Raw genomic sequence first — 23,262 nt, 5'->3', positions numbered from 1 at the left:
GAGCTCGAATGGGACGGGGAATAGCCTCGCATAGGGGCGACGTGGATGATCTGAGGCCTATTCCTCGCGTACGCTGGGCATACGCTATTACGCCGGGCGTAACTTGGATTGGGCCGGTGACTCCCCCTTCGGATAATACCGAATTTTGATTAAATTTTATATTTTTATTATTTAGTAAACTTTATAGATTCATATCTTCTTCATATGAACTCCGTTTTCGACGTTCTTTATATTCGCGTGTAGGTGAGACTACACTCTACAACTTTCGTTTAGACTCCGTTGGCAAATTTTGAAATTATTTTTATTATTTATTTTTAAAAGGTCGGGGTAAGAAAAGTTCGTTAGAAATCCATAACTTCTTTGTTCGATGTCTGTTTTTTGCCAGACTTTGCAAATTCTGAAATTATTTTTATTATTTATTTTTAGGGTTTTCTCACCCAGCTCCTACTCGTCGAGTCGGGGTCCTCCAACTCGTCGAGTAGACTCTAAAATCTTACAGCCATAATATTTTCTACTCGGCGAGTTGGTGCTTCCAACTCGTCAAGTTGCCATGTCAAAAAGAAATAAAATAATTAAAAATCATACCAGGGAGTCGGGATGTTACAGATACGAAAAGGAGGATGGCAATAGCAGCATCGTGGTAGGAGGCAAAAGAGTCGCTACTAGTATACATGACTTGGATATCATTGGTGAGCATTCTCGATATGAATCACAAGGAGACACGAAGGTTTAACCCATTGTTACCGATACATGAGGCTTCTCTTCAACACTACGATTTTAGTTATCAGTTATTTCCATCTTGACCTTCAAATTTAACCTAGAATATCTCTTTTATACCTAAAACCTTTTCTTTAGGTAGTTCTTACCCTACCATTATTACTTTGTATATCAAAATTCAAGCACAAACCATCCCCTTTATGACAAATATTTACAAGTCTTAATTTAAGGCCCCCAAATGTAGCAGTGATCATCTCAAGTGTACCATTATCTTACACTTTCGATATTACTAACATGTTTCATGACCAACCTTCAACCTTAAATTTTTCATGACCGATCAAACATCACACGACTTCGTTGTATGAATCTTTCCTATAATTTTGAATCTCCTTCAACCCTTATCGTTTTCAAACATTTGCTTGAGTCCTTATTTGCATTATTGACATTCCTATCATTATCAAGGATTACATCCTCTTTGCCATACGCCACACGCCAAGCCTATAACTTAACCTTTGACTTCTACAAAATGTTCAGAACTGCGTCTATACTATAAAACGTTATACAAAAAAATTTCATGTCCTTTATTTTGGAGGAAAGTCATCGGTACTTTCCTTATACTCGCCTTAGTATTAGGTATGGCTAGTTAAACTAGTCCACTTATTCCTTACTTCTTAAACTTTCATTAAAAACCTATTTCATTTCACCGGTTTTATTTATCATTATGACAATAATTTATAACCATTACACACATTTTACTAGACATTTCCCAACCATGTAATCTATATTTCTCGCTAAAAACAACCGAATTTACCTTGTTAACTCACTTTAACTTAGAAGTTTTCTTTAAAACTTAATTTAACCAAAGTTGATTTTAACCTTGCCATTTTAATATCCTTTCAAATCCGTTTCAATAGTTAGATGTGTTTTTTAAGGGAATATAAACCATTTTAAACCTTGTTACAATTTTGTCACATTTTCAAAAAAATTAGAAACATTTTCTTTTATAAAAGTGTTTAAAGTCTATTCTATAAAACCCAAACATATGGCATCGATGTTCATGTTATGTGTAAAAGCTTCGTTGGGCCTTTAAAACTGTTTTTGTTTTGACTCTTTGACCACTTTCTCATTTAGGCATTGTACTTTACTTAAATGTGTTTTCTCGAAACCAAACATGATATATTTGCAACTATCTACTCCAAACATGTTTATGAAACATCACTAATGCGTACATTTCTAAACATAACTCATTTTGTATTTTGTATCAAATCAGTTTTATAATCTACAAAATTTCTAGGAATTTAAAGCATTGCAAAATATAGTGCTCACTTTTAAAACCCTAAAAAGTGGGATGAGGATAGTAGGGGAAGGCAATCGCCTAAATGAGCCGACTTTTAGTTTGGGTCAGGTTCCAAGGTGGACCGTCTGAGTAGCTGAGGTGGAGATGTGGGATCACTACCCTGGGTTAGTTGCAACAACGAACTTCAGGGACGAAGTCTGATTTTAGTGGGGAAAATTGTAACATCCTGATGTCAAGTAATTTCAACATCGACACTATGTTTCAATAATGTTATATTTTATCCCTTGGAATTGGAAAAGATTGCATGTGTGGGCCTTAGTGGCATTATAGTAATTTTGTGTGGTGGATTAGTACGTTGGGTGTACGAAGCGTATGCTAAGAATACTAGGGCGAACCTTAGTACGTTGGGCGTACACCTCGTACGCAGGTCGTACACGCAGGATGTCCAAACCCTAATTTTTAGGGTTTTGGCCCTATATAAATGTCATTATAACCTCATGTCCCCTTCCTTCCTCAGCCTCCTTTTGTGAGATCGACCCTAAGCAAACCCTAAGTGAAAGAGTGCCTTTTTTAGGCCCATTTGGGCGGTTAGAAGTGTTCTTGAAGGAGAATAATGTGGTGTGAAGAGCTTGGAATTTGGAATCACTTTAGATCTGCGATTCCTTCCTGAATAGCAACCTTCATAAGGTAAAAAGTTAGCAACTTGATCACTTCATCTTGTAGATCTAGAATTTTGCTCTTTTAAGACACTTTTTGGTCCCAAAGTGGTGATTCTTAAGCATGGCCTATTCTTGACCCAATAAGTCGTCCTTTCAGACCTTGGGAAGGGTCTTGAGTCATAAAAATGGAGTCTTAATGGTTGGTCTTTCTCCATGCATGCTTTAGAAGGTCTTAATGTTTTAAGATGTTGAATCACTTAATAGACATGAAAAATCATAAAGTTGGAAACTTTATGACTCTTGAGGATGATTTCACCTTGGATCTGAAAATTAGACATAACAGCTTAAGGCATTAGGCTGTTAATGAAGTTTGGGAAGTCTGGGCGTACGCCCTGCGTAACTTGAGTACGTAGCACGAACGAGGTCAACTCACCAATCTGCGGTCAATGTCGAAGTACGCCCGTGTACTCTTGGAGTACGCCCCGTGTACGTGCCATGGGTTTACTCGGCTGGGTTGACTCAGTTGACTTGTTGATTTTGAACCAGTTTTACTTTTAACTTTGACCAAGGTTAACCCAGTTTGACTTGAGGGTATTTTGGGTATTTCGGATTGTGTTTGAGAATTTGGTCATTTGGATGGATAGATGTCTGTCAGAGCTGAGATTCGGAGTCTGGACCTCATCAATTATTGTTCAGATTGGGATGCGAGTTTTCCTCATTGTACTTACGGGTCAAAGGCACCAAGGGCGACCCTTTGGATTGATATGTTAGATCTTTATCTTGGTATATACAATGTTGTTATGTTGTAGTGATATGTTAGATCTGTATCCTAGTATATATGATGTTGTTATTCTGTAGTGATCTGTTAAATCAGTATCCTGGTATATAGGATGTTAGCATGCGATAGTTGTCTGTAGATCTGCTTGTTTGTCTGATGCCTGGTTATATGTTTATCTGTTATGTGTATGTCGACATGTTGTGGTGGGTTGGGTTGAGGCGATCCTGCTTTGTGTTGAAGACCAAGATACCCAGGGCGGTCCGGATAGACTGTTGGCCCTGCAAGGCGGTCCAGTCAGGCCGAGGACCCAGCGAGCGATCTGGATAGGCTATAGGCCCTGTGAGGCGGTCCAGTCATGTCGAAGGCTCGAGAGCGTTCTAGATAGGTTGTAGGCCCTGCGAGGCGTTCCAATCAGGCTGAAGGCTCGGTTGTACATGTTGTTGTTGGATATGTTGTATGTGGTGGTACTTTGGGGGAACTCACTAAGCTTTGGCTTACGGTTTTTAGTTGTTGTTTCAAGTACTTTTGATGATCGCAGGAAGACGAAAGTGTGACCGTAGACATCCTAGGTTTTTATATTGAAGATCTTTGGAGACTCTGATTTTAAATATATTTTTGGAAACAATTATTTGTAAACATTTTCATTAGTAAAAGCGGTGTTTTAAAAAGTTTAAATTTGTTGTGATTTTTGGGATGTTACAGAAAGTTGAAGATTCTCAATTTGGTTACTCCAAATGGCATGATGCGCCACTATGGTGGAGGATACGCCATCATGATGTGCCATGGATACTTACGATGAATGATCTTTGTTCATGATGCTAGATCATGTGTTTTGATGATGCATATGCAGAGTATCTCAAGGATGAAGGTTCCAAAAGCGGCTGCACGGCGGAATATGATTGGTTGACACCTTTCATGGGCTTGGGCCATTAGGGTTTTAGGTATGATCCTTATTCTATAAATAGGGATATCGCCTAGTCATTTGAATATATCTTTTTGTATCCTTAGTGAGTAGGTTGAATCTATGTTGACTGTACTTGTAATCTCTGTTTGAGAACTTTGTAAATAAGATACTCCCTCCTACCCATGGCCTTAGCTCATTTTGACCGAACCACATAAATACTTTGTCTTTGTGTGCTTTTTAGATTCGTGTGTTATCTAGATTACTTCCTAACAAGGTTCATCGGATTTTGACAATTGGCATAAGATTTATTTTGATTCTTGACAAGTATCATCTGATTTCCTAACATACGGAACGAGGTTCTTTGCAGGAGTGTAAATACCAAGGAGTTGATTTTCTTAGTTGAAATTACATTGTTTCTCTTTTCCTAGATAAAGAAAAAGGAACTTTTCATTTGTTGGTGTTTGCATATAATATCTAATTGCTTTTGTTGTGCTGGTTTTTTAGCCTCATTCCTATTTTAATAATATACATCATTCTAAAAGAAATAATATATCATCGGTGCTCTCTTATTTTAAACTTTATAATTAAAATTTAAGAAGCTTACTAGCTCCTACACTTCCCAAATCTCATATTCAAAAACAAGAAAATTCTTATCTTCATATTACACATTTAATTTCATCATAACTTGTTATTAATAATATCATTATGATTGCTTTTGTATAACCATGATGGATCGTGAATAAGAAAAGAATCATTTATTCTTTTTTTAAAGAAAAAGAAGATGTTTATAATCCACAACTACATCATGTTATCGATAATAATAGGTAGATGTTCATACTACACCTACAACTTAAAAGGAATACTTATATCGAAAAAACTAATTAATGTTGAGCTTAGAAAAAAATGATGTGAAATTAAGTGAAATAAAATTAGATTTTTTAATTCAATGTTGTAAAAATCATTAGATTTTATTAAGTCGGTCTACTATTGACTAGAGTTTAGTCGTTCTAGTCGTGGATTAGTCGGCGACTTCAGCCACTAATCGGAGATCCTAAATTGTAAATCATTTAACATTTAATAAAATAAATGTGACTAATATCATAAATAGTAAGTAAATACTACTAATATCATGAAAAAAGTAAGTTAATACGACTAATACAACACCAATTCTTCTTCAAATAGTTAATATTAAGATAGAACTTCTATAAGGTGTTCAATATTTATCGGCTTCGACAATTTTAGTAATTGTCTATTCATGAATTAATCACTACGTGTCTCCTAGACGGTCGTATACCACATAGGTATTAATCAGAAATTAAGTGGGGACTAGTAGTCTTGTTTAGATTTTTACAATATTGTTTTCATTTATTGTTGATGAAAAATAACTTCGATATTAAGTTATCCAAGTCACCAACATGATAAAATTAGACGATAATATATAAAACAAGTATCGTATTGAGCAATTACACTCGCTTAACTCGTTGATGATATATTATAAGTTTATTTTAATAATATCTATCATTCTAAAAAAATATATATATATCATCGGTGCTATCTGATTTTAAACTCTATAAGTAAAATTTAAGAAGCTTACTAGCTCCTTTCACTTCCCAAATCTCATATTCAAGAACAAGAAAATTCTTAACTTCTTATTACACATTTAATTTCTCTATAACTGGTCATTATGATTACTTTCGTATAATCAAGATGAATCATGGATAAGAAAATAACCATTTAATCTTTTTGCAAAGAAAAACAAGATGCTTATAGTCCACAACTACTACATCATGTTATCGATAATAATAGGTAGATGTTCATATTACACCTACAACTTGAAAGGAATACTTATATCGAAAAACCAATTAAGGTTGAACTTAGAAAAAAATTGATATGAAATTTAAGTGAGATAAAATTAGATTGTTTAATTCAATGTTGTAAAAATCATTAGATGGTATTAAGTCGGTCTACTAGTGACTAGAGTTTAGTCGTTCTAATCGTGGATTAGTCTGCGACTTCGGCCACTAATCGGAGACCCTAAATTGTAAATCATTTAACATTTAATAAAATAAATATGACTAATATCATAAACAGGAAGTAAATACTACTAATATCATGAAAAAAGTAAGTTAATACGACTAATAAAACACCAATCTTTCTTCAAATAGTTAATATTAAGATAGAACTTTTTTAAGGTGTTTAATATTTATCGGTTTCGACCATTTTAGTAATTGTGTATTCATGAATTAATCACTACGTGTCTCCTGGACGTTCATATACCACATAGAGATTAATCAGAAATTAAGTGGGAACTTGTAGTCTTGTTTAGATTTTTACAATACTATTTTGATTTATTGTTGATGAAAAATAACTTCGATATTAAGTTATCCAAATCACCAATATGATAAAATTAGACGATAATATATAAAACAAGTATCGTATTGAGCAATTAAACTCGCTTAACTCGTTGATGATATATTATAAGTTTATAACCCAAATCAATCAATTATAAGTAAATGGGTTAAAATTCTCACTTTTCTCTTTGTGGCCTTTTTATTAACCTACATTACGTCAATTTTCGAAGAAAAAAAAGTTATTTGAATCCTATTATTTTGTTTTCCTCCATGAGCCTAATTCAAACACCAAGAAGCTGCTCCACATTCATGGGAATCATATATTGTTGCGATCCACTATACAAAATGTCTGTAAACATGCTGGAAACTGCTTCTGTAGGATGATAAAGATCCCAAAACACATGGCTTCTTCTGTTCAAGCAATAACTCGATAAGGGAATGCACGGCACATCCGCATTTAGGTTCCCGAACCCGCAACAAGCCTTTTTTATCTCCGTAAACCCTAAAATCATACGTGCATCGTGAGCATAAATTAACATTTTCAGTTTCTACCTTTTGCAAGAGAAGTTATTGTTTTTTTCAAAGTTTTGAAAACTGAACCGGAGACCGAACTGGTCGTCTTACTAGTTCGATGGTTCAAGTGGTCCAACCGGTCGGACCTGTCTCAAAAACCGGAAAAACCGGATGATGTGATAATTATATTTAATTATATTAAAAATACCAAAAATGAAAAAATATATATATTTTTTAAAATAACCGGTTTTACCGGTTTAACCAGACCAGTTTTTACCGGTTCAGCCGGTTTTTACCGATTTTCATCGGTTCACATGAATACCGGTTTTTTAGCCTTTAAGAACCGGTTCCGGCCGGTCCTGTCCGGTTTTCAAAACATGAGTTTTTTTATATTGTAGCAAAAAGGTAGAAGTGTACACTTGCATGACTCAAATATACTATTATGGTCAAAGTCGGTTAAGAAAAGCCGGTTCCGGTTCCGGTTCCGGACCGAACTTTTTTGGTAAGGACCAGCTACAACTTTGACAATAAAGGTCAAATAATGGGTTCATCACTTATATATAGTACCATAAGTTTCGGGCTCCTGAAATAGGTTGACCATGACATTATATATATCAAAGTAAGCATAGTTCATGCCCAATTCAGATTTCATCTCTTGTAACATTGTTTTCAGCCCATCATTGTACTTGACCGACCAGTAATTTAGCCCTACATTGCAACCACCAGTTTTGTTTTGCTTTCTTTGAATTGGAGAACAACCTATTGCCCCAACTCCGGTCACCAAAACTTTTCGTGCACCCAATTCATATAACATCTGTATTCAATACACTTTCAATTAAACCAAAAGGGTCAATTAGCCTTAACTTATTTTACCAAAATTTGGTACCTTTAGTAGACCTTTGAAGGTGGACACCATAAGATCCAAATATTGTTGTGGAGTGTACTTGATAGAGACTGTGGAACTCGTTTTAAAGTAGGCAAAAAGATCGTTGCTTCCAATAACAATGGCGAATAATGATTTTGATAGGTGCACCTGGGCTCCAGATGGTCCGAGTCGTCTGACCAGATGGTCATTGACCAATGAGAAGTATTCTACTTGTTGAGCAAATGAAATCGATTGTTTCTGTAGTAAGATTATAAAATAAACTACGTTAATGACTAAATCACAAAGCGGAGATAGCTCAGTTGGGAGAGCGTCAGACTGAAGATCTGAAGGTCACGTGTTCGATCCACGTTCACCGCATTTATTTATTTTTTCATTTTTTGTCAATGTGTTCTTACAAATTTTTCGCCGGTGCTGTTCAGGACTCCACATCCTCCAGATGCAAAGCTGACTCCGGTTATCGGAAGTGTAGCATCTCCGATCAATGATAAATATGGTGGCGATGTTGGTAACCCCATCTTTTTCGCTGCAAGAATCAAGATACAGTTACAATATTACTATACATTTACTGCATATAATCAATCAAGAAGTGACCAGATAAACCCCACGTACCAAGAAAGTCAGCAGCATTCATTCCGTTTGAGAATCTGCCGGTGGGTTTTCCATCGACAAAATCAATGCCGTTGTGAGGGAAATCAGCTTTGGCGATTGAAAGTGGCAGGTGGTTATTGTTTCCGACGTCCACCAACGAGTCCCCGAACATGTAAACCGCCGGTGCAGCTGCCTGAGCTTTACATACACTGATTCTTAGCCCAATAAACACCAGAAAACACACCAAGAATGCCGTCACTTCGCCGTTGACGGAAGTAGCAACAACCATGATGTGTTAATTTGTGCTTGGAAAAGTGGGAGACTGGTGGGGTTTATAAACGAGGTCAAGAGTCGGCGGCGTGAACGATCGGAAGGTTCATAACGTGATCCCATGTTTGAGTGTGCGTGCAGGCTCTCGGTTTGTGGTATGGGTGGTGCAACGGTGTAAACCGTATACTTAGGGATAATATTTTTTAATTTGGTATACATTGGAAAAATCTATTATGATATTGTGTAATTAATTATATACAATAGCTATTTTGATTTGTTAAAAAAACTCAATCATCTGGGTAATTGAAATTGTAAATATATGATATAGTTTTACCATTTTAGTGATATTTAATTGGATTTGTTAAAATGTAATATAATTTAATCATTCTATAATTTAATGATTTGATATGAACAGATTTTTTTTATCAATTCATGCTAAAAAAAATAAAAAATATATTCTTAGATCTCTTTGGTTGGCAGGAATGGAATGAAAATTCAGGGAAAATGATTTTAATAATTCAATTCCCTCGAATTCTTGCGGATTATAGGGGTGTTTATCGGCTAATTTTTTCGGGTTTCGGGTAATTCGGGTTTTCATGTTAAAAAAATATCTGTTACCCAAACCAAATTAAATTCGGATTGGGTAATTCAGGTATCAGGTCGGGTTTGGGTGATTCAGGTATCAGGTCGGGTTTGGGTGATTCGGGTATTATCTGAAATATATAAAAAAAAATTGAATTTCACCTGAAAATAAATTTAATGAAATAAATACGTAGTGCTTTATTAGTCTTGTTTATATAAACAAACGAGACATAAACGAAGTTACTCAAACTTTGAACATTAAGATTTTTCAGTCAATAATACATAAGATATCAAGTAATTTTTTAACAATTTAATTTAATCCAATAAGATGTTAAAAAAATAAATACTTAAAGATCTTAATTTAAAATTTTTAAATGTTTAAGATAATTATAGTCATAAGTTTTGTCATATTCTGAAGTTTTGTTAAGATTATAAGTTTGTTGGTTGCAATAAAAACTATAATCTAGAAAACAGTTAAGTTTTAAAGAACATGATGATATATAAACAATTACTTTTAATATTGTTAGTGTCATATTGTCATAATAAAGAGATTCATGTTTTACAATAATAATAGTTACTTTAAGTGTGATCAAATAGCGACTATATAGTACAAGCTCTACAAAAAAAAAAAATTAAAATAATTCGGGTATACCCGAAACCCAAAAAAATATACCCTTTACCCGACCCAAAAAAAGTCTGGTCACCCGATTACCCAAAAAAATTTACCCGATACTCGAAAAAATCGGACGGGTAATTCGGGTATCGGGTATTTTCGATAGGGCTATTTGGTTCAACTTTAAAGAGGAGAAATGAATCTTAAATAGGAAAATATTCCTTTATAGGAAGGAAAATACTTTCCTTCAATTAAAGGATGGAATGAATTCCTTACTAACAAGGAAAGATAACGATTACCATTATACTCACGTATACAACCATATCTCACATATACAATCTCTTTGTCAAAATCATTCGACAAACCTCTTTTCATCAAAATCAGCCTCTTCTACGATTCTTTCGCCATGTAAGTGAATTGTTGTTGCCTCGATCTCATGCTTGCTATCTCTCACGCTCTTAATTTACTATCAAAATCGTTAGTTTCCTAAAACCGATTGATCTTCCTATTTATCGATTTTTTCCTGGTTATCTCAACCTCGTCTCCTGAAAACTGATTTTTCTTCCTGTTTTTCAGTTTCTGTTAGTTGAATGCTTGTTAAAACCGTTGTTGTTGTCTACATTCTGTCAAAATCGATGGTTTCTTAAAATCATTGTTACTGTTTATTGAATGCTTGTTAAAATTGATTTCTTAAACTCGTTGTTACTAGAATGGAATTTTGTCGATTTCTATTAATTGAATGATTGTTAAAATCCATTTCTCTTCTTGGTTGTCAATGTAACGCCCTGATTCTCAGGTATTGACTTATGATATAAGATCTTTTTGATTTTAAGGTCTACTCGACAAGTTGGTTGCCCGACTCGTCGAGTAGCAGCAGGTTAGTCCACATGTTTAAGTGACCTACTTGCCGAGTCCAAGTAGGGACTCGACGAGCAGAAGCTGGATGATGAAACCCTAATTCCCGGGGTTTTGCACCCTATTTAAAGGGTCATTGGCCTCCCCAACCTCCCCTCTACAGCCTCTTGACATTCCAAAACCCTAATTTGTGTGTGTGTATTCTTCATTAGTGTGTTTAAGCTTTGAAGAAGGATTTTGGTGAGAAAAGCTGAGGGAACAAGTGATTAGAAGCAAGGAACTCATGGGAATCAGATATCTACTTCAGTGGGCACCCTTTGGAAGGTATTAAGTCATCATCTTGACCTCATTCCATTCTAGACCTCTTTTGGGTGAATTTTTAGGGCTTTTCTAGCATATTAGGAAGCCTTTCTTATGTTTAAGCTAGATCTGAAGTTGCAACTTCAGATCTGAACTCCTTTGGATCTCTAAGTTCATAAAGCTTCCAGCTTTTGCATGAATGAGACTCTCCTAAGGTGAAAAACTCCATTGCAAGCTTGGATTTGTCATTTAAAGTCTCTAGAGCCTTGCATGCACGTAAAGTTTGCAACTTTACGTGATAACCATGCCTTACGGATTTGGCTTTGCAATATGGAACCTTAGCATGGCTTAAAAAGCATCTGTTTGGATGAACGACTGAAGGCACTCGGCGAGTTGCATGGTCAACTTGGCAAGTCCGATGAAGATTATAGTAGACTTGACGAGTCAGTAAAGTGACTCGGCGAGTCACCTAGGGTTTTCCCAATCTTTGGACACGCGTGAACTTGGCGAGTTGCAAGAGAAACTCGACGAGTTGGCCAACGGGTTCACGGCCACAAATATTAGGAACTCGATGAGTCACTCAAGTGACTTGGCGAGTTAATGAGTTATGCAAGGAGCTTGGCGAGTGGCTGGTTGTACTCGACGAGTTCAGGTCAACATGGACTGTTGACCTTGGCAGTTGACTTTGACTTTGACTTTTACCAAGGGTTGACTTTTTGACTTCTGGGGCATTTTGGGAATTTATGAACATGATTGTGTGGCGAATATAGGTGGTGGAGTTTGGAGCTGTGATCTGAGAGTTTGAGCTTATATTTCGAGTCGGCTGTTGCGATGTGAGTTATCCTCACTATACTAAGGGGTCTAAGGCACCAAGGCTGGCCCATTAGATACGATGTCCTAGCAGTTGGTAGTATGAGTTAGTGTTGCATGTTAGTTGCTATGCCAGTTAGGTAGATCTGTATGACTACCTGTAGTATCATGTGATTATTTGTATGTATATTAGTTATATTATATGTCAACATATTATGTGGGATGGGTTGAGGTGATACTGCTTCGTGCGGAAACCAACAAACCCAGGAGCATTCCAGATACAAGCTAGGGGAGACTCGTACTGTGGGCTCGATGGCAATCCAGATGTGAGTTGTGGGCCGGAAGGCAATCCACTCACACTGTGGGCAGAGAAGGTAATCCAGTCTGTAAATCTACGGACCCAGTATATGATGTTATTTGTATATGTATTATGTGCAGTGTATCGGTATTTTGGGGGAACTCACTAAGCTATTAGGCTTACAATTTCAGTTTATTGTTTCAGGTACATCAGGAGATCGCGGCAAGGGGAAGGCATGATCGTACAGCTCCTCATGTTTTGTTTATGTTTCTGGGAAAAATTTTGATATAGACTATTTTGAAAATAAATCTGTAATAACTGTTGGTTTTAAATGTTTTTAAAAGTTTTAAATTGGCTTGAAATTTTTGGGTGTTACAAGTCAATCTCTCTTTTATTTCACATCAGCTTTGTGAAAAATTGAATGTGGTGTTTTAGTTATACATATATGAGTTTTATTGTTGGTGAATTGTCTTTTGCGAAAACATAAAGGATGTGTGAAATCTCAACTTCCTTTTTGTTCTAAGTTTACTATTGAATTTAGAAAGATTGGTAACAAAATTATGTTGTTGTTTATTGACATGAAAAGGTGAAAGAAATAGCATGTAGAAGAATTTTGATGTAACGTCCCAAAAATCAGAGTAAAAATTTTCATTTTAAAACACAAATCTATAAATCCACAAGTTACCAAAACATTATTTGCAAATCATAATAAGTCAAAATATCGAATCAGAGTATTAATCGCCATAAACTGCGAGATGATGTGTAAAATCACGCATTTGCTTTTCCCTGCTCATCAAAAGTATCTGAAACATTGAGATCCAAATTGTAAGCCAAAGCTTTGTGAGCTTCCCAAAATACCCTACAACACAAACAAATACATATACAATACAAGCACGCATACAGGGTTTGTTGGTCCTTGACTTCAACCCAATCATATCAGGTTTGTTGGTTTACAGCACAGAGCATTAAAACCTCAACCCAATCATCCAAGGTTTATTGGCACGTGGCCTCAACCCAACAATCCAGGTTTGTTGACTCTCAGTCTCAATCCAACCATACCGAATTTGTTGGCACGTGGCCTCAACCCAACCGTCCATATGTTGACATATACACAAACAAAGCACACATGGAGCTATCATAGCAATCCTACATCTTAGGATATATATGAATTTAATAAGTGGGTCAACATTGGTGCCTTAGACCCATTAGCATAGTGAGAGAACTCTCCTCTCAGTCTGAACAAAAGCTGAAATAAATCTCAGCTCCAAATACCAGCTCTACCCGACACCTATTATTCAAAATATTGCCCAGCTTAAATTAGTACCAAATTTCCCAAAATACCCTTTGGTTACAATTGGTCAAACTCAACAAACCAGTCGATTCAACCCAGCCAACTTGATCCGGCCTCATACACAGGGATTACTCAATTGCTGACCAAAAAACAGGGCTTGGCCTCATACGCACGATGTACCATGTGGTACATCCAGCGTATGCATCTGGATGCTTCCCCAACTAATTAAGTACTTAATACTTAATCCCTTATGTATCCAAGTCTCAATTGTTGTCCTTGACCATAAAGTTTCCAACTTTATGGTCTTGCATGGTCACTAAGTGTTTAACACTAAAAACCCACAACATCGTAAGCCATTAAGACAACCAAACTCATGCATGGGGAAGAACTAAGAGCCAAGATCATATTTTTATCACTCAAACTACCCTAAAACTTCCAGAAGGACAACTCATTGGGTCTATGGTAGCTCACACCCAAAGAACCAAGAACATATGGCTAATAAGCTTAAACATATAACATAACAAGATCTAGTGATAGGCTCAACAAGTTCAAAACTTTATACCTAAAAATGAAGGTTAGAGGTAAGGTGTTCCTAGATCTTTGAGGTCTTGCTCTTCTAAGTTGGTTCTTCTATCTTTTTCTTTCTTTAAAGGCACCAAAACACACACTTTTAAGCTCAAATGGACACACACAATAGATTAGGGTTGCAATGGACGAAATGAGGGTTGGAGGTTGATGGGGGAGTGAGCATTAGGAAGTTAACGATGTTTATATAAGGTCCAAACCATAAAATTAGGGTGTGTGGATCAGGAACGTACGTCTAGCGTACCCTATGTACACCCAGCGTACGTGAGTTGTAACATCCATAAATTTTACGCCAAATTTAAACTTTTTCAATCATAAATAAAAACCAAATAGCATTGTTTACAAAATGTTTTCAAATCATTTTGCATCAGAGTGTCCCAAAAATCATAACATAAGGATGAGGAGCAGTATGGTCACGCCTTCGCCTTTCCATGATCTCCTGAAGTACCTGAAATAATAAACTGAAAACTGTAAGCCCGAGGCTTAGTAAGCTACCCCTAAAATACCAATTCCACACTGACAATACCATATCAGAGATATTCAATCAATCAACATGCATACTGGGCCATCGGCCTGACTGGACCGCCCTACCGGGCCTACAGTCTGTCTGAATCTATCCTAAGCCTTCGGCATGACTGGTCCGCCACATAGGCCTACAGTCTCCCCAGACCGCTCATAAGGTATATTGGCCTCCAGCACAAAGCAGGACCACCTCAACCCAACCACAAGAAAATAACCATGTGCACATACTATCATATACTGGCATATACAAACATCAAACATATTTATCTCACCGATCATCAATCATAGAATTCTCCTGTAACTAGAGTACCGACCTAACAGGTCACTAACATACCAATCCCTATGGATCATAAGAGCATAACATACTATCTACCCCGATTCCGATCTAACAGATCATAACCACATGTAGCATACCATAACAATAACAACTAAAGGTTCGACCTTGTTGCCGTAAACCCTATCGATATAGTGAGTATAACTCACCTCGCAGATGTCGACTCGAAAGGTAAACTCCAACTCTCGGATCACTTGACACAGCCTCCACCACCTATTTGATGGGTTTTATGCATAAGAAACAATCATATGTGCTCATACAAACCCTAATGCTTGGATCTGGGTTTCTCTATTGTACATGCTTTGAATCCAAGACTTACAAACCTAGATCTATCATATATAATTCAAAATTATCATAAAGAAAACAGATCCAAGTGTTTTACCTCTTTCAAGTAGCTTGAAATCCTTGTAATCTTCTTGATCTTGAGCTTAGAGTCACAATTGTAACTCCTCTAATGGTTCACAAACCCCACAAGCAAGAAGGCAATATGAGAGAGGGTGAGAGATGCTAGAAATCGGCCCTAGGGTTCTCTTGGAATGAAGTGTAGCCAATTACCATAGCCTGGGGGTCTTATTTATACTTGCAGGCTACTAGGGTTTCAGTCTAAACACTAATGGACAGCATAACCACCAAGCAGCCCAAGGAACCTTCCGGAATAAGGCCTTGGCCGAAAATATGATGGATCCACATCATAATTTCGTTCCCCCTTAAGTCCATAAGGCTTCCTTAGCCCAAAACTTAACTATCATACATTTGACAGTTTATACCCCTTTATTTAATTAATCTCCTTTAGTCACCAAATTAATTCCTAATTAATTTATGACCAATACTAATTAAATAAGTATGATTTCTCCTTTAAGATATTATTCTTACAATTTATTAATAAACCATAATATTCTCTCTTTCTCCTTAAATTACCTTGTCAAGTTGCTTTGGTGAAGGCAATCCAAAAGGACCATGCACAATCGGGTCAAGTACATACCAAATATAGTTACGGGCTTAGAAACTATTCCAACACTATTATCATAGTACATCATATTCATAAGTCCTTAACCTTATAAGGTACTCCATAACCAACTAGTCAACCCCTGGTCAAAGTCAAAGTCCTCAGTCAAGGTCAACAGTCCATCTTGACCTTAACTCTCCGAGTACCCTTGGCTACTCGCTGAGTTCCTTGAAGCACCTTCCAACTCGCCGGGTCATCGAGGTGACTTGTCCAGTCCTTCGATTCTCGATCAAACTTGAAGGCCACCCATCGAGCTCCCTCCTTACAACTCGACGGGTACACACTCATACATATCCAAGAGAAAACTCATCCGACTAGCCGAATTGTTCTTCAACTCGTCGAGTTTATGGCAATCTTCATCGGACTCGCCGAGTTGTCCATCCAACTCGTCGAGTTCACGGCCATCTTCATGTGACTCGCCGAGTCAACCTTGCGACTCGTCGAGTCCATTCAGTCCATTTTCCATACATACTTATTTTGAGCCATGCAATGGTTCCAAATCACAGATCCAAGCTTCTAGGGCATGCTTATCACGTAAAGTTGAAAACTTTACGTGCATGCATGGATATAAAGGCTCTAAATGCCAAATCTAAGTTCTTAATGGGGCTTCATGGCCAAGAGGGGCCTTAATCACAACCAAAATTGTGACTTTATGCTTCTAAAATCTAAGGAGGGTCCAGATCTAAAGTTACAACTCCAGATCTAGCCCATAGCTCATCATACCAACTTGAAAATCCATAAAAAGCCCTAGAAACTCAACAAAATGGAAAAAGGGAAGTAAGGATGGCACTTTGATACCTCCAAAGGATGCTAGCTGAGATAAATCTTGCTTCCTACACCTTCCTTGCTTCAATTCCTTTGCACTCCTAGCTTTCTTCCTCTAAGATTCTCTTTCTAAGCTTCAAACACCACACAAAGGCACTCACACATGCATATTAGGGTTTTAAGGGGCTCTAAAAGACTGCAAAGAGGCCAAAGGAGGCTAAGGCTCCTTTAAATAGAGGTCAAAACCCTGAAATTTAGGGTTTCATCTGCCAGCTCCTAGTCGTCGAGTCCCAATATGGACTCGTCGAGTAGGTCACTTAACACGCGATCTCATCCAGCTGCTACTCGACGAGTAGGTCAACCAACTCGTCGAGTAGAGCTTTACCCAATAAATCTTATTTAGGCAATACCTGGTAATCGGGGCGTTACAACTCTCCCCCACTTGAACTAGACTCCGCCCTCGAAGTCCGCTGGAATAAACAATGTCGGGTAATGCTCGCGCATCTCCGCCTCCGGCTCCCATGTCCACTCGGATCCCTTCCAATGTTCCCACTGTACCTTTACTAAAGGTATTTCCTTGTTTCATAGAATCTTTTTCTTCCTTTCCAAAATAGCCACAGGCCTCTCCACATAGTTCAGGCGCTCATCGACCTAAATGTCATCCAACGATACCACTGCCTCCTAGTCCATAATGCATTTTCGCAATTGCGAAACATGAAATGTTTTGTGGATCCAGCTAAGCTCTATCCTATAAGCCACCCTGCCAACCGTGGCAATAATCCTGAACGGCCCAATGTAACGGAGACCTAATTTTCCCTCTTCCTGAAGTGAATCACACCCTTCCAGGGTGAGAGCTTCAGGAGAACCATGTTACCCACCTGAAATTCCAGCTCAGATCGGCATCGGTCGGCATAACTTTTCTGCAGACTCTGAGCGATCTGCAGTCGCTGTCTAATCTGGTGTATCATCTCGGTAGTTTGTAGAACTACCTCTGTCCGAACCATCATCATGTGCCCCACCTCGCTCCAGCAGACTGGGGTCCTACACTTCCGCCCATACAGCAGCTCGAAAGGCGAGGCGCCAATACTGGAATGATAGTTGTTGTTGTAGGCGAACTCTGCAAGCGGTAGGTGGGAATCCCAACTCCCACCGAAATCAATAACGTACGCCCTCAACATATCCTCAAGGGTTTGAATGGTCCAGTCACTCTGCCCATCAGTCTGCGGATGGAACGTTGTGCTAAAATGCAGTCTCGTACCCAGTTCCTCGTGGAACTTCTGCCAAAAATGGGAAGTAAACCTGACATCTCGATCGGAAACGATAGAAACTAGAACCCCATGGCGAGAGACAATCTCTCTGACGTACAGGTCGGCCAACTTCTCTGCCGACGAACTCTCCCATATGGCTAGGAAATGGGCACTCTTGGTCAATCAATCCATGATGATCCATATAGCATCGAACCCCCCTGCTGTCCTCGGCAACTTTGTGATGAAATCCATCGCGATCCGTTCCCATTTCCACATGGGAATCTCCAGAGGCTGCAGCTTACCATGCGGCCTCTGGTGCTCAATCTTGACCATCCTACAGGTCAAGCACCTCTCGACAAACCAAGCGATATCTCGCTTCATGCCAGGCCACCAATAACTCAAACTCAAATCACGGTACATCTTAGAGGCTCCCGGGTGAATCAAAAAATGAAACTTATGAGCCTCCTCCATCACTGTCTGTCGGACCCCTCCAGACATCAGAACCCAAACCCAACCGTAACGGGTCAACAACCCGCGACTATCCTGAACAAACCGGGCTCTTTCACCCTTAATCCTCTCCATCTTCTAGTTCTCTAGTCTCATACCCTCAATTTAAGCATCCATGACCAAACCCACCAGTGGGCAATCCACCGCTATCCTCATACACCTGGCTGGGGTCGAGAACGTACCCAGCTGACTTGCGGCTTAGAGCATCCGTAACCACGTTCGCTTTACCAGGATGGTAAAGGATCTCACAATCATAGTCTTTGACCACATCCAGCCACGTGTGCTGCCTCATGTTCAGGTCCGGCTGATCCATGATATGTCTCAAGCTCTTGTGATGCGTGTATATAGTGCAACGGACCCCGTACAGATAGTGCCTACAAATCTTGAAAGCGAAAACCACCGCTCTCAACTCAAGATCGGATCGACCAAAATCCCCTCCTGGTTAATGACATGTCTGAGGAACTGGATCTCTCGTAACCAAAATTTGCATTTCGAGAACTTAGCATACAACCATTCTCGCCTCAGAACCCCCAGAAGCTCCCTAAGATGCTCCTCATGCTGCTCCCAAGTCTTGGAATAAACCAAGATATTATCTATGAACATAATGACCGAGTGATCAAGCATCGGTCTGCAGACTCGGTTCATCAGATCCATGAACACCTCTGGCGTGTTGGTGAGCCCAAACGGCATCACCACGAACTCGTAATGACCATAACGAGTCCGAAAGGCGGTCTTCTCCACGTCGTCCTCCCTCACCCTGACCTGGTGATATCCTGATCTCAAATCAATCTTGGAAAACCAAGATGCACCGTGCAGCTGATCGAAAAGATCATTTTTCCTCGGGAGTGGGTAACGGTTCTTCACCGTTAACTTGTTCAGCTCCCTATAGTCAATGCACATCCTGTGCGAACCATCCTTCTTCCTCACGAAAAGGATCGGTGCTCCCCAGGGTGAACTACTCAGACGAATAAACTACTTACCCAGCAGCTCCTGCAACTGAGATGATAGCTCCAGCATCTCAGGCGGTGCCAATCGGTTCGGCACCTTGGTGATAGGGGCTGTACCTGGCACTAGGTCAATCCTGAACTCAACCTGCCTCTCCGGAGGCACTCCGGGTAACTCCTCCGGAAACACATCAGCAAACTCCCTCACCACCGAAACCTAAGAAACTGAGAGCTACTCTCTAACCCAAGTATCTACCACATACGCCAAATAACTGGCACACCCATGCTGAATATACTGTCGAGCCCTGGCTACTGAAAAAAAACCCTGCTCCCAACCTGGTGCCCTCACCATATACTACAAGTTCTCCCCCACTTGGGGTTCGAACCACCACCCGCTATCCTTCACAGTAGATCATGGCGCCAAAATGGCTAAGCCAATCCATCCCCACAATCATGCATACATCCCCCATGGGGATAGGAATCAAATCTATCGGGAAGGACACCCCGAAAATCTCCAACTCGCATCCCCGGAAGACCAAAGAAGGAAAAACTCCATGCTCGTTGGCGATCGAAACTCGCAACGAGCACTCAAGATCATCCCTCGGCATACTGAACCCTTTAGAGAAGGTCTGAGATACAAACGATTGACTCGCCCCCGAGTCAAATAATACTAAAGCGGGAAAATAGTTTACTAAAAACGTACCTAATCACAAGTACAATTCATAAGCATAACACAAATACCATAACTGAGACAAAGAATAGAAACGTACCAGCAACCACGTCCGGTGCTTCCTTGGCCTCCTCGGTCGTGAGCTGGAAGGCGCGACCCTGAGCCTCCGGGGGCGCCACCTTGACTGGCCTCCAATCTCCAATCCTCACAGTAGCTGATGCGGAACCCTGCGCCGGCTTGGCAGGGAGCTGCGGACAGTTGGTCTTCACATGAACACCCTGATGACAATGGTAACAAATCCTCATATTTGTGGGAGGGGCGGACTGATGACAGGGTATAGTGCCCCTCCATGCCACATTTTTGGCACCCACCTCCTGCTCTACAAACTCCCGAATGAACCCTGCCACAATTTCCACAAGTGCGGCTCTACTGACCCCCAGACCGTGTATCAGCAGTCTTAGACCGCTTAGGCGTCGGCTGAGACTGTGTCGGTTCCTAATGCTGCTCCTTCAGCTGCAGCTCTATCTCCAACTCACGCCACCTCGCGGCTTCCTGTAGATCCACGAGGGTATCACAATGTTGTGTAGCCACAAACTGTCGTATATCCGTCTTGAGCATACTCAGATAACGAGTCATCTGAGACTGCTATGAGGTGAACTCCGAGCAAAACATAGCCCTCTCAGTGAATATCCGGCTGATCTCCATCACAGACTCCCCATCCTATCTCAATGTCAAAAACTCCTGAGCAAGCCGCTCCCATTCCACACATGGAATGTAGCGGGTGCGAAACATATCCCGGAACTGCTCCCAAGTAATAGCAACCCGCTGATCATCAGAATATGAACTTGTCGTCAATCTCCACCAGTCCTTTGCCCCGAGCCTAAGCAGGTTCAGAGCACACCTGACCTTCTGGTCAGCAGGACATGAGCACGTGAAGAAAAAGCCCTCCACGTTAGACAACCACCGCATAGCCCTGATCGCATCTCGTGTACAATCAAATGTCACGGGGCTTCGTATTATCGAAGTCCCGATACTGGAAAGCCTTGTCGGCTCCTCCTCCAACCCCTGCCGCAGTTACAACCCAAGTGGCTACAGCGGCAACTGTCTCTGCTAGAGCTACATATCGCTCATCAAAGTACTCAACCATCGCGGTCTTAATCGACCCAAATATCTCTGGTAGCTACGCTCGGAATGAAGCAGCATTCTCGTCATGCATGATCTCCCGGATCATGGCATCCAACTCCTCGGTCCCTATCTGAACCACAGGCTCAGGTGCTACCGGCACCTCCAACCGTCTGTCTCCCGACCCCGATCTTGATCCGGATCCGGATCCGGATCCCAAAGCAACACGTCTCGTCATCACCATACTGAATATATATATATATATATATATATATATATATATATATATATATATATATATATATATATATATATATAAGTCATCGGATAAATAACATAATGTCGGGAGACCAAAACCCCAAAACCCTAGGGGTTGTGATTTCCTTGCTACGCGTATGGGTCTTGTGCTTTCAGTAGTACGGGCCTATACTACCTTCCACACCTACCTATATTTGCCTCAAGTATCACCAGAACGCCCTAACAATATCATCAACATAGAAATACGCCCAACCCTCTCTTCTAGAGGAATATCAACTATCTCGCATCTAGTCTCACCACTCCTCATGACTCATACATCCATGAAACTTCCATCATCCCCTTCCGCTCTAGTGCATGCTAGCTGGACATAATGCTGGACCCAATAGACTTTTGAATATCCAATCTTATCGGAAGGCCGAATCAACATTCTTAGGCTATAAGGTCTTTATTATGCACAGACGTGATGCATACACTAAACATCTACAGTTATGATGTCAATTCCACATACAAGAAACCCTAGGCTAATAGGCATCATATAATCTGGCAAATCTATCATGTGATTCCCGAAGATCCCTAGCCTAGCACTAGCATGCTGTTCTAAGATATCAGAATATCAAATAACTGTATGGTATGTTGGGGTTTACTTACAGGCTCCGGTTGATCATACCCTCTACACCCTCCATCCTTTATTTTGAAAACCATTTTAAAAACTTACTTTCCAAAAATCTCGTTGATTTGAGATTGGATTCACAGGAGTGTTCCTCCAATTCACTCAAACCAAGGCTCTGATACCAACTTGTAACATCCATAAATTTTACGTCAAATTTAAACTTTTTCAATCATAAATGAAAACCAAATAGCATTGTTTACAAAATGTTTTCAAATCATTTTCCATCAGAGTGTCCCAAAAATCATAACATAAGGATGAGGAGCGGTATGGTCATGCCTTTGCCTTTCCATGATCTCCTGAAGTACCTGAAAACATAAACTAAAAATTGTAAGCCCGAGGCTTAGTGAGCTACCCCCAAAATACCAATACCACACTGACAATACCATATCAGAGATATTCAATACATCAACATGCATATTGGGTCATCGGCCTGACTGGACCGCCCTATCGGGCCTACAGTCTGTCTAAATCTATCCTGAGCCTTCGGCATGACTGGTCCGCCACGTGGGCCTACAGTCTCCCTGGACCGCTCATAGGGTATATTGGCCTTCAGCACAAAGCAGGACCGCCTCAACCCAACCACAAGCAAATAACCATGTGCGCATACTATCATATACTGGCATATACAAACATCAAACATGTCTATCTCACTGATCATCAATCATAGAATTCTCTTGTAACTACAGTACCGACCTAGCAGGTCACTAACATACCAATCCCTATGGATCATAAGAGCATAACATACTGTCTACCCCGATTCCGATCTAACAGATCATAACAACATGTAGCATACCATAAAAATAACAACTAAAGGGTCGGCCTTGGTGCCGTAGACCCTATCGATATAGTGAGGATAACTCACCTCGCATATGTAGACTCGAAAGGTAAACTCCAACTCTTGGAACACTTGACACAGGCTC

General features: G+C 39.6%; 1 protein-coding gene, 1 long non-coding RNA gene and 1 other non-coding gene across 3 annotated transcripts; 2 read left to right on the top strand and 1 right to left on the bottom strand.

The window, feature by feature from the left end:
* Positions 1-6,945: 6,945 nt before the first annotated feature.
* Positions 6,946-9,054, bottom strand: LOC145005808 (GDSL esterase/lipase At5g55050-like). The gene is made up of 5 exons (XM_078964924.1): positions 8,715-9,054; positions 8,501-8,628; positions 8,106-8,342; positions 7,787-8,033; positions 6,946-7,208 (listed from the first exon to the last, which is right to left on the bottom strand). The coding sequence occupies exons 1-5, from the start codon at positions 8,980-8,982 to the stop codon at positions 6,988-6,990; spliced, it is 1,101 nt and encodes a 366-aa protein (XP_078821050.1). The 5' UTR covers positions 8,983-9,054; the 3' UTR covers positions 6,946-6,987.
* On the top strand, positions 8,390-8,462 carry TRNAF-GAA (transfer RNA phenylalanine (anticodon GAA)). The gene has a single exon. It is a non-coding gene; the product is annotated as a tRNA-Phe (tRNA).
* A 1,451-nt stretch (positions 9,055-10,505) lies between the features above and the next one.
* Positions 10,506-12,812, top strand: LOC145005881 (uncharacterized). Its single transcript, XR_013662700.1, has 4 exons — positions 10,506-10,566; positions 11,226-11,337; positions 12,084-12,497; positions 12,626-12,812. It is a non-coding gene; the product is annotated as an uncharacterized LOC145005881 (long non-coding RNA).
* Positions 12,813-23,262: the final 10,450 nt, after the last annotated feature.

Source organism: Lactuca saligna, chromosome 7 (genome assembly GCF_052625555.1).
Source record: "Lactuca saligna cultivar CGN05327 chromosome 7, ASM5262555v1, whole genome shotgun sequence".
Taxonomy (NCBI): Eukaryota; Viridiplantae; Streptophyta; class Magnoliopsida; order Asterales; family Asteraceae; genus Lactuca; species Lactuca saligna.
This window is presented reverse-complemented; position numbering and strand designations above follow the sequence as displayed.

Coding starts and splice junctions, on each gene's coding strand:
- LOC145005808 (XM_078964924.1), bottom strand. CDS start 8,982: ATGGTTGTTGCTACTTCCGTCAACGGCGAAGTGACGGCATTCTTGGTG. Junction 8,343..8,500: donor ACAGCACCGGCGAAAAATTT/GTAAGAACACAT, acceptor ATCTTACTACAG/AAACAATCGATTTCATTTGC. Junction 8,034..8,105: donor CCTTCAAAGGTCTACTAAAG/GTACCAAATTTT, acceptor TATTGAATACAG/ATGTTATATGAATTGGGTGC.